We start from the raw sequence: 13,039 nt of genomic DNA on the forward strand, positions 1-13,039 counted from the left end.
GCTGGGAAAGTCTGACTCAGAATGAAGCCAATTTTCAGTGGAGGCACAGGGAGAAATACTCCAGACACATGTCTTTGTAATGTAAGATGAAACCAGAGTACACAGAGAAAACACACACAAATGCAGGGAGGACATGCAGACTCCAAACAGAAGGCTCTCCAGCTGAGAATCGAACCAGAAAACCTCTTGCTGTGAGATGACAATGCTACCGCTGCACCACTGCGATGTAATATAAAGCTAGATAATGCACAGATCTAGTAAAGAACCGGGGCACACAGGTTACTATAAACTCCTACAGAATTAGACTCATCAAGACATAGGGTTACCAGATTTCTTTGTGGCTAAAACCGGACTAAGGTCACGCCCCTAGCATCACCCATAACTCCACCCATTCCCACCCACTCTCCCATCAATGCCACGCCCATTTTGTGACATCACTGTGATATCAGCTGATGGGAACGCCCTCTTTTTCTGTTCCGTATGCCTGCTTTCAGCCGATTTAGTATGCTTTCCTGTAAAAAGGCATAGTAAATCAGCCAATTGTAACAAACACTGATAGTCTGTTTCTTTTTGTGAAACAGAAAAATGGAGTTTATACAGTGTTTTTCCACAATAAACAAGACATGCTGGAGGGATAGGTTCCTGTCCCAGAGACTCCCCATACTTTGGAACAGACTGCCCATTTATGTCAAGCAGAGCACCTCATTAGCCCTCTTTAGGAAAAATCTTGACGCTTGGATGGGAGATAAGAAATACACCCTGGAGATCACTTCTGTGATTCTGCTCAACAGAGACACAGGAAAATAATTTTGGGTGGTGAAAGCCAGGGAATCTTTACGGCTAGGGCTTTTACAGGCCTTAGGGCTGATAGCCTAGTACCTACTTATGAACACCTTAATATAGGAAAGATGTTGACAGTGCTCTGAAATCAAGAGAAAAATAACTTCAGGTTCTTCAGTATCTCTGTTATAATTAACCTTCTGCAGCAGATAACAAAGTACTATTTGGGAAGCCAAGTAACTGCTTCAAAAGCTGTAACATATCTTGCCAAACAGTTCTCAGTTTCTTATCTCCAGAATCAGCAATAGAGGCAAAATAATCAATAATTATTGTAAATTATATTTTTGGTTTTAAAAGTTGGGACAATAACAGTACTTCAAAGGATACACATTTTCTCAATTAAAACAACTCTGTGACTTTGGTGACTACCATTATGGGTTGACTATAAATCATCACCTCATTTCACAAAATTACAGAATACAGAAGGGATAGATCAAAAATTTGAGCTATATGATGACACTTAACATCTTTAACAGCTGAGGGGTACACATTCGCACTTCAACACAAACAGCAGCCAGAAGCAAAGTGGACCTTGAATCATCAGCTTCAAAAGTGGTTAGATACTTTGTGCTTCCATGCTTTTTTTAAAGCTGGTATTACAATAGAGCAGCTTCCAGTTCTGTGTGTGTTTTTAGGTAGTTTGGTTACATATGCTGTGAGTGTGGGCACGTGAAGTCACAGAATACTGCAGATAAGGGTGATTTACCCTCTCCTGGATTGTTGTGATCTTGAGAGTTAGAACATATAAAGGGGTATAATAATTACAGGGGGGTTGTCCCTCTGCAAAACATTTATTTTTGTTTTGAGGGATCGGGAGTTGAAACAAATACAGTTGTTTTTGCAGGGGGGAACACTTGTTCTTATTTTGATGGATTGGGAGATGATGTTTGTTTTTAATGCACGGACTCCTGACGTTTGTGTCATTTGATGTTTTGACATAAGCTCAATGAAACACTTACACTTCATAAATTTTGACAACCCAAGATTACACTGCTAATTTTAACAAACAGATGCAAAATATATACTAGTCAAACTAAGTGCAACCTGTCTGCTGTGCTCACTAATTCAGACTCCTGTATCTGGATCACGGAGTTTCTCTTATACACAAACTTGATTTTTAAACCTTAAGATTATAGCCTGTGATTGTGAAGTAGTAATACAACTTTTCTACCCACACCTTTTATCCACTTTTAGCACAAAAACATTTAGATGCCCTTTTCTAAATGTTTAAAACCAATTACAGAAAATAAAAACTTTACGGGCTCTGACTCTTATTCTAACCTACAAATACACCTAATTTCACAATGTTTTTTTTTACTTCCATTCTCAAGTTTGAAGGTGCTCCACACATTTTGCCTACTTGTCATACTGTCACTCGTTTTACTGAAGAAACGTTAAGTGGTGCGGAACAGTCTCCCCGTTTCGTTTCACATCATTAAATATGCTTAAAGCAACATAAAGTCTCAATCCCACTTACAAATATAACACAACGTAGATTATTTAGCTAATCATCATGTCCATTTTTAAGCAGCCAACCACAAAATCTGTTTACGTGAACATATATCTGCCACAGCCAGGCAGTAATAGAACCCCAGCGCAGGGCAGCAGAGACTCACTGATATAGTAATCGCGAAGACAGACAAAAGTAAACCGATGGACAAACTACTTTACACATCTCGAATGATAAGTGAGCCAATGCTGATGAACTCTAATTAGTAATTTATCAAAACGGTGAAGCAGTATAAAATATAGCATTGAGACAGCATTAGAAACATGCAACCAGACAAGGTACATATAGTGCCGTACAAAATCTAAACATGAGCACCTAGCAAGTCACTTATTTCAATACATACATAAGCATGCAACCACATCTTTTACACAGGAAACCTCAGATGAAGTATTTCCCTGGTTTTCAAACAAACATAGCAACATACAGTGCTACTAGCCTGTAGTCAAAGCTAACAAACAGAATGAAAACTACCTCTTCAATCACGATTCACGCTGGAACTGTGCTGCTTAAAATTTCCGCGCGATTATTTCCATTCCACACTGGTGAATGGTGGAATAAGCACGCATGCATGATGAGCAGCTGATTGATGACTAATAAGCCGTACTTAAAGGAAAAGGGGAGAGAACACGGGCGACGGTACCAGTAATTGCACAGCATTGCATATAGTATGTTTTCAGTTTTCACCTTTCAGTCCTTGACTCCTGACTGCAAAAAAAAAAAACAGATTTCACTAGTCCGGTTTTGATGATTTTTTATAACCGGACAATTTGACTGAAAACCGGACAGTCCGGTCAAAAAACGGACAGCTGGCAACCCTATCAAGACATCTCACTTTATCAAAATGCTGTCAAAGAAAATGTTTAATACCACTGCTCTGAGCCTTGCTGTTATATACTGCTGTGCTACAAAAAAAATGACTTAGGATGCTTGTTTAGAAAATGATGAAGTTAACTTTGTACAGCAAGGAGTTCTTGTTACAACAGAAACTAAGCTCTGAATCTAAGACCACTGCCAGATTACAGACATGTTCATAAATGAGGCTCTACAGGAACCCGAGTCAACCCTTATCAGTCTATGCAATGGCTAGCCAGAGGAAATGGTATTTTATTTATTTATTTATTTTATTCTTTCTTGACCAGGTTAGTCGCATTAGACTAGTGGCCTCTTTTCAGGGGAGACCCAAGGTGGTATTCTTACTACAGGGGAAAATTTGGCCAGAGCATCAGGGAACTTCTCTTACTCTCTTTCATAAGTGCAGTGGGAGATTTTACATCCACCTGAGCTACTGCCAGCCCAATCAGATGGGACATTGAATTAAAGCCTCAACTGAAGGGTGGATACTAAGGAGTGCAGCACCCCCCCCCCCACCCCCACCCCATGCTGCACTGTAGTGTCAATGTTAGAAATAAGTCAGTACAAGTGCCTGGGTGAGAATAGAACCCATAACATTCTAGCACTCTCTGAACAAAGGCAAGTGTGGGCCAAAACTGAATAAATAAGCTAATATTTACATACCATTTTTTCCATGTTACTGTGACAAAATGTCCTCCATAAACAACAAATGTCTGGAAAATAATAATAAGAGGCAAACTATAATACCTGCATAAACTGCAACACTGATTAGCATCAGCATGTAAACTGCAGACTTCATGTTGATATCAAACTCCTGACAAAAAGAAATTAAAGACAGAAATTATTTGATGACAAATATATTTAAAAAGAAGAAATTACTTAATGAAATTAAAACAATGACTAAGATATCCAGTAATATCTACATATTTTCTAATATGCTTTGTGTTGGAAATTTAGAAACATAATCACATGCTTTTATAACAGTATTTTCTAAACATTATTTTGCTGGTAATTTTGAATATGATGTGTTTTAGCAGGCTGTTCTGAGGATTAAAATAATGTGACAGAGTATACCAATGGAGCTGATTCAACAAACATATATGTGAAAAATTACAAGTACAAGCATACATTGTTGCCCATATTACTTGGCCCCTGGTTTTATTTATTGAGTGATTTTCATGTCATTCCTAATCCCAAATTAACTTAGTATTCTTGTAGAAATAATTGAAAGGTCTGAACACTGATGTCATTTCCTGAGCTAAACAAGAGTGTTGGCAGGACATAAATGTTGTAGTTTGCATCTCATCTTAGTTGGGTGTGAACACAGACACATAAACATATGTACACACTTGTGCACACACATAACACAACTGAAAATTGTTTCCCTACAGGTGATCAGTGTCTATCTACTTGAAGATTAACTCCCTGATCTCATTTCCCTGTGGTTACCTTTCCATAGTCATGTTTGATAATACAATACTTTGTGAGATCACAATATATTAAGCTAATGTGTTTACCTTTGGAGGGTATTCATTCTTCTTCCATGGTTGTGTGGCCATAGAGTTTTTAAATAAGGAGGTGTGTGTGTGTGTGTGTGTCTGTGTGTGTGTGTGTGTGTGTGTGTGTGTGTGTGTGTGTGTGTGTGTGTGTGTGTGTGCGTGTGTGTGTGTGTGTGTGTGTGTGTGTGTGTGTGTGTGTGTGTGTGTGTGTGTGTGTGTGTGTGTGTGTGTGTGTATGTGTGTATGTGTGCACGTGTGTGTGTGTGTGTGTGTGTGTGTGTGTGTGTGTGTGTGTGTGTGTGTGTGTGTGTGTGTGTGTGTGTGTGTGTGTGTGTGTGTGTGTGTGCGTGCCTGCCTGTATGTTGGGGGGGTCTTCTACATGGGTTGGAGGAAGTTTATACTCCTACAAAAACCATGTGTATTTAGATAGATCTAGGAGTTGGTTTAAAATTCTTTAGGATCAACACGTTTGCGGTTGGAGGATTTGTATGGGATATGATTTATCCTAGTGGAAAGATAAATGCATCAGTCTGTTAACCTGTATAAATTGTTAGTCTTGCAGATTTTAGAGCTGTTAGATGAAAGAGATAATAATTAATGCACTTCCCCCCTCAGTCTCTGTTTGCCTACTGATGGACTCAGAGCAAGTCACTTAGCCAGACACTGCTCCTAGCTCAAGCCTGAAAAGATGCTTGTGTCTAATGACTTCACCTCACTAACAAATTTATAAAAAATGCAAAATTTCCACCGTAGTCTGTATAATAATCAGTGTCTCAGATGCTCATGAAGAAATCACCACAGAAACATATTTTATAGGTTCATAGGTAGGTACTAGGCTATTGGCCCTAGGGCCTATACAAGCCTAGCCAAAAATGTACCCTGGCTTTCGCCACCCAAGAAAATTATTTTCCTGTGCCCCTGAAGTAAAGAACACCCTCTGGTAAAATAAAAAGGTTAGGATGACAGGAATTATATCTTACAAAATAGCATGGAGGCATGGCTGCACCAAATATGAAAGGCCATTTTAGAGCATTTTGGAGCAACAAAAATGAAGCTGACATTTACTGCACAATGAGAATTACTATGATGGGAATTAGATATAGTAAAGAAAACATTAGGTCACATAAAGGAGAAATGGGTGGGGATGATTATGTTAAAGGAAGTATGTGACTTAAGTCAAAAAGCCTTGGGTATTAACTGGAAAAGGGAAATTACTTCCAAAAGGGTTAGGAGAAAAGAACAGGGCCAATTCCATCATGAAAGGCTGCTCTAACAGCAGTCACGAGTCAATGTATCGGGAGCAATTCATTCAGGGTGGAACCAGACTAAACAGAAATCTGGTTTTAAAGTGAATTACCACCTCATACAATTCTCTAGTAACCAACCTAAAAGAATGCATGAGTAAATCAGCAGAAGGTAATTATTTTTCTGAGAAAACTGGATTGCTGATGAAAGCCAAGTTGGGAAGCTTACTACAAAAATCTAAAAATTCATATCTTTAACTGGATGTCTCTGTATAAGTATTTTTAAACTCCAAAGAAGTTAAATAAGATGCTCACAAGCATAGATAGTAGGGATTAGGTAGCTAACAGGTTCATAGGTGTTCCCTAGCTAATGACCACAAGGGGCTTTTTAAGCCTAGCCATGCATCCCAAATCTCTGACAAGTTCTGCTACCTTTGATAAGTGTCAACAGGGGCTTGGGAGATCAACCATGTACAGGCTATTTATGTCCACTAGAGATATAGGTGCCAAACCAGAATGAACTGTTCCATATCCCAACTGAAGTACAACTTGGAGAGATGGAACATATCTTCTGGATATGCCAAAAACTATATCAATATAAAATGGGCATGCAAACATTAACTGCAAAAAACAATGGGGTAGGGAGCAGTTGGTAGAAGAGAAAGTTATGGAATTGGCCAGGAATCAAGGCGAAGCCTTCTCACATTTGGGTAATACTTATTCTCTTACAAGAACCTGGAAATGTTCCTCGATACCACAAGCTGAGGAAAGAACAAAACAGACAATTAAGAAGGGATGCAGACCACCACAAAGGAACAATGAAAATAACCAGAAATAAACGGAATTTAGGAATTACAGTACAAAAAAATTACATGACAGAAGTTAACCTCAGTGAAAATTTAGTAAACAGGGAATTAGACAGGAAAGGAAGAATTAAATATTGGAAGGAAAAGCATTTGTCAGCCAAGTAGAATGCAGAGTAGAAAATGCAAAAGGGATATGTAAAATATCAGAAAACTGTGCGAGCGCTTCAATTCTAAGCCTGTGGCAGATTTGTACAGTTAAGCCAAGCACAGATAATTCTCTTTCCTACATTGTATGATGGAACTGATGTATTTGTATGCAGTGACCTAACTTTATGCATACTGATTTTATATACGTGTTAAAAATACTCTTTTGAAATAAAGTTCTCCTGGCCTTGGGGGAGGGGGGAGGACTTGTCTTGATAGAAAGACACAGGAAATGGAATATCCAGAAGAGCAAGGAATAGTCAAATTTCTGGTAATCGATGTCAAAATTCTTGCAGTACAGGAGTAATAACCAAGCAATCTTGGGTATGAGTTATAACCTCCCCAAGATAAGCCTGGCAAGGAAAAACAAATTAAAACATTTTTCCATACTGGCAAAGATTTTCCATACTGGCAAAGATTTAGCTCACAGGAAAGTAAAATGGAATGTCAAGGTGCTGGTCATTTATTTTTTATTTTATCTATCATTTAACAGGGAAAGTCGGACTTCGAACGAGCCAATTTTCAGCGCAGGCCAAGGGAGAAATGCTCCAGACGCATGTCTTTGTAACATGGGAGGAAACCGGTGCACCCGGAGGAAACACACACGAAGCGGAGGACATGCAGACTCCAGACAAAAGGCACCCCAGCCAAGAATCGAATTGGAGAACCTCTTGCTGTGCGGCAACAAGGCTACCGCTGCACCACTGTGCCGTCCAATTCATGACAATGTCCTGTCCAATGTCATGACCACAAAACAAGAGATCAGCACAAAATTGGGAGAACTTCTTCAAAGGAATCCAGTTAGAAGGAACGACTACAGGTCAGCACCTACTGGGGTTGATGTTGGGGTTATCCACAATCACTAAAGCATTTCAGGATGATGTACCAAATTCTGTCATGGTATGAACCACATATATAAAGCTAAAAAAAACTACCATTTCTGTCACGCAGATGGGGCAGAAATGTAAAACTGTACAGTCAGAAAGTACATGCCTTGAATTTTCAACTAATGCTCAAAAAAGATCAGCGTGCACAGTTGGCTTGGTCAAGGTCTAAAGTGTCAAACCTGAGCAGACATTAAGTTACCCACAAGCTTGATGGAATCAACTCTGAACACAGAACTGAGAACCATCAAAAAACCCTTGAAACAAGTCAAAGCAAAAGGTACCAACTGTGTATAAACTTGAGAAAATCAAGCCTGTCCAACATTCTTTTGTGCAGATGCATCGCTGGAGAAATACATCTCTGCCCAGCAATCATTTGTGTAGATCTGTCTCTGATAAGCTGACACCAGTGACTTACTGACACAGAACACACAAAAGCTCTTCAGTAATCACTTACTAGAAGCCAAGACGGAATATGTCAAGTCTTGACATTGCGTAAAATCAAGCACAATCATTATACAATCAAGCACAATTATACAATCAAGCACAATTATACAATCAAGCACAATCATTATACAATCGAGCACAATCATTATAAAAAGTAAAATGAAAAGCAAAACTATAAGCACTGCAGTAACATTTTTCTTCCACAGGCACTTGCACCCCACCATACCTCAGAGAAATGGGAATACGTGGATACAATTTCATAATCATTCTGCACAGGGGGCACCAACTAGCACCTCCCTGCTTTTCTTATACTTCCAATCTTATTACAGTGCTCATTTCCCCAAGTTATCACAGAAAGGTCAAGTACACCATCACAAAGGAAAGCGCAAGTGTGCGTTATAGACTAAATAAGCACTTTAAGTATGGCGTGTAGAAATGTCAGACAGAGTACTAGCTCAAGCCGCATAAAACGTCCAACTCACTATATTTAAATACAAAGCCCACACTTGCATGGACCTCAGAATTACATTGGTCACTGCAACCTGGAATGCCGTAGTCGAAATGCTTTAATCTATAAACTAGTAAAATGGCAAAATAAAGAAACTGCAAAGAGTCAGAGCGAGACAAAAAAAAACATTCATGACTGACCCTAGAAGGATGTAGTCAGCTACTACAATTCAGTGCTAAAGCAAATCCAGCATCAGCAGAGGTACAGAACCTATTTGCTCTATCATAAGCCTAGCACTTGCTCCTAAAACCTTTTTTTTAAGTGAAGCACCCTTAAACTAACGTAAGCACTACATCCACCTACAACCCTTGCTAATACCCACTTCCCTTCAAAGTCCTCTCTCTGACCCAGTTACACATCACCCCCTTATACTATTCTGGCATGTCAAGTGCTATATTACTGACGTCCTCTCCAGTTCAGCTGGTTAATCTGGGAATCCTGAGACAATGTTACAATTGTCTCATGTACACAGACAACCCTCTCCTCCTCCCAACAAACACAAACACATGTGAGAGATGCAACTATATAGCCAAACTGGAGGCTGAACTCTCTCAACACAGGACTAGCAAGACCAGACAAGAGGAGAAGGTAACCACACACACAACAAACCCAGTCTCACATAAACCAACCACAACTGCAAACCAAACACATAGTAACATAAAGACATACTCGGAGGCTCTAATAAAAAACTTACCGAAACAACAGAGGCTCCCAAAGCAGACATCCAAGAAAACACCACCTCAAAACTCTGCACAAGCAACACATAGTACACAAAGTCAGTGTGCCAAACAATCACAGCCCTTAAGGCGAAACACCATGCATGATACACTAGTAATAGGTGACTCTATAGTCAGACACACTGACGTCCCGCTTACCAGGCTGAACAGAGAGAGGGTAACTGTGAGATGCCTGTCGGGAGCTAGGATCCACCACATAACAAAAGCACTCAAGTCACTCCAAAGCAAGTACAAATATGACTCCGTCTTTGTCCATGCTGGCGTGAATGACCTGAAATGTACCTCCTTGGACTACATGAAAACAGACATAGAGGAGCTCTCTGATTATGCAGCCCAGGCCGGTATGACCCTGACCCTGAGCAGCATCTTGCCCTCACCAAGAATGATGCCACAATGCAAAGACAAGATGATCAGCTTTAATAATTGGCTCAATTACTGGTGTCATTCTAGGGGGATCCAATGTCTGTCTGCCTGGGATGACATGCTGGACAAGCCACGCTGCTTCGTAAGGGATGGCTTGCACCTGTCACCACTGGGCTTCTGGATATTGGCTAAGGCTCTTGCCACCCCCATAGTGCCTTTTTTAGGCAAGGCTCAAAAGACAAACCCACCACCTTAGAAAACAATAAAGGAAAAAAACTAAGGGTAATGCTGCTCAACGCCAGAAGTCTAAATCTCAAGATGCAGGCTCTCGAAGCACTCCTCAGTATGGAGAGCATCGATGTCTGTGCAGCAACTGAAACCTGGTTCAAGGCTCCTGAGAGCACCCCAGCCTTACCAGGTTATACCTTGTATCATGCATTCCGGCCCCAAAACCTGGGCCGAACCACAAAAGGAGGGGGTGTGTCCATATTCATTAAAGACACCCACACCTCCAGGTTAGTGGCAACGCACGAAGCATCGGAGACCATCCATGTGCAACTAACCATAGGCAAAACTGCCATACAACTTGTAGCATGCTACAGACCACCCTCGCAATCTCAGGAACTCCATTCAGCCTTCCTGAAGACACTGGAGGATATGAATGTCTCACCAAATACCATCATATTGGGAGACTTCAACTACCCAAACATAGACTGGGTGCATTACTCAAGCCCCAACACCCTAGCCCAAAGGTTCCTGGAATTCATCAACTCAAATGCGATGGAACAACTAGTCACCTCCCCCACAAGGGGAAATAATATACTTGACCTGATCATCACAAACATGGGGACAAAATACTCAACACTGGAAGTATACCCCTCACTAGTGAGATCAGACCATAAACTAATAACCCTAGATATTCATATCCCACCTCCAACCCCAGCACAAAAGACCACAGTGAGAAACTTCTCAAAAGCCAACTTTACACTCCTTAGGACTGAAATGGTATCCTTCAAGCCCCCTGGGCCAGTGGAAACCACATCTCACACTGCTGAATCCTTCACAAATGCTTTCTACGGGCATCTCCAAGAAAGCATGGATCATGCAATCCCAAATAAAACCAAGACCCTTTCCACCAAAGGCAGAAATCCTATCTGGTGGACCCAAGCCATAAACAAACTTTATAACAAGAGAAGGAAGCTACTGCAAGACAGAGCAAAATCCCATAAAGGGAAGGCATCCCTGATCATCACTAGCAAAAAACTATGTTCGCTAATAAAATCATCAAAGGCCAACTTCGAGAGAAAAATCGCTAAGGACACTAAAGATAATCACAAAGCCTACTTCAGTTATGTTAGAAACCTGGGCGGAAACCCTCAGATATGCACAGAGTTAGTTCATAACGGCAAAAAATACACTGAACCCACAGATATTGCCAACATACTGGCAGACAGGTTCATTGCAAATTTCTCCCCTCCCTCTCCCCCAAAAGACGAAATAAATATCTCAGCTGAATGCAACCTCCCTGAAATCTCAGATATCCAGGTGAGAGCTTTCCTCAGCAAAACTAAAAATACAGCATCCATGGGACCTGACTGTGACCTGGGTTGCATGCTACATGAACTCCTAGAGGAGCTAAACCCGCACATAAGAACGCTGTTTAATTTTAGCCTTGCTACAGGATACGTCCCTGAACACTGGCATACAGCTACAGTGGTCCCACTCCACAAAGGTGGCACCTCTACAGACCCTGGAAACTACCACCCCATAAGCTTGACCAGCCCGGTCTGCAAAGCTATGGAAAGGATCATTATGGAACTCATAAACAAAGACATCAGGGACCTACAGACAATTGACCCTACCCAGGTCGGCTTTGTAAAAGGCAGATCCTGTCTTTTAAACCTGGAGGACTTTTTTGAAACAGTGACTAGAGCCATCGATGAAGGCAAAGCAGTTCATACAGCCTACCTGGATCTGGCAAAAGCTTTCAACACAATACCCCACTCAGGCATCATAGACAAGCTCAACAGCTTAAATGTAAACCCATTTGTCACAAGATGGGTTGCAAACTAGCTAAAGGACAGAACCCACAAAGTCAGAATAGCTGGAGCTATGTCAGACTCTAAGCCAGTCACAGGTGGAGTCCCACAGGGCTCTGTCTTGGGACCCCTCTTGTTCGGCATTTATTTCTCAGGTGTGCAGGCAAACATAGGGGGGGTTGTGGCTGACAAAGTTCGCAGATGACTGCAAACTAGGCACCATAGTCGACACACAGCTGACACATGCATCCTCCAGAAGGGTCTCACAGAAACAGACGACTGGTGCCAGAGTCATGGCCTTAAACTAAATGCCAAAAAATGTATAGTCATCCCCTTTGGAAAAAACAAAGTACCCAAAAATTACCACATAGGTGGTAATCCATTAAGTACGGAAAAAGTAATCAGAGACCTGGGGACCCAAGTTGACAGTGACCTCTCATTTGACACTCACGTCACCAAAGTGGGTGTCAAAGACCTTCTACCTTGCCCACCTTGTCATGAAGGGATTCACATCTAGATCAAAGGATGTCACTGTACCCTTATATTCCTCCCTTATCAGGCCTATGATTGAGTATAATGCCCCATTTGGTATGTACCTCACCTGGCACCTGCAGCAGCTGGAGAGACCCCAAAAGTACCTTACCAAGAGGATCAAGGGTTTCCAGAATATGTCATATGCTGCCAGACTGAAAAAGCTCCAGCTCTATTCAGTAGCATACCGCCTGCTCAGAGGTGATCTGTGCCTTACGTACAAGGCCATGTCCAATTCAGAATTAATGGCATGCTCCACCTCAAAAAATCCAAATCCATCAGAGCCACGAGAGATAAAGATCTAAACCTCAGCACAAATATGAATAGGACATGCTGGAGGGACAGATTCATAACCCAGAGGCTTCCCACACTCTTGAACAGGATACCTGTCCATGTTAGGCAGAGCCCCTCACTAACTCTCTTCAAGAGAAATCTGGACGAATGGATGGGTGGTCGTAGGTTTACCCCGGGGGTCATCTCTGTGTCTTTGCTAGATAGAGGCACAGTAAACTAAATTTAATTTAAATTGTACACTTTTGTATCTTTACATGGGGTGGCAAAAGCCACATACACTT

The 13,039-nt window shown here is 41.1% G+C and overlaps 1 protein-coding gene across 1 annotated transcript in view; it reads right to left on the reverse strand.

Annotated features, from left to right (window-relative positions):
* Positions 1-13,039, reverse strand: part of LOC122813684 (lectin-like) — a 318,203-nt gene that overhangs the window by 235,763 nt on the left and 69,401 nt on the right. The window contains exon 2 of the mRNA XM_044086137.1: positions 3,950-4,016. Coding sequence (XP_043942072.1) covers positions 3,950-4,001 — 52 coding nt within the window. The 5' untranslated portion in view covers positions 4,002-4,016. The remainder of the gene's footprint in view (positions 1-3,949; positions 4,017-13,039) is intronic.

The sequence above is a fragment of the Protopterus annectens genome, chromosome 1.part1 (genome assembly GCF_019279795.1).
Source record: "Protopterus annectens isolate FY-2018-M chromosome 1.part1, PAN1.0, whole genome shotgun sequence".
NCBI classification, from domain to species: domain Eukaryota; kingdom Metazoa; phylum Chordata; order Ceratodontiformes; family Protopteridae; genus Protopterus; species Protopterus annectens.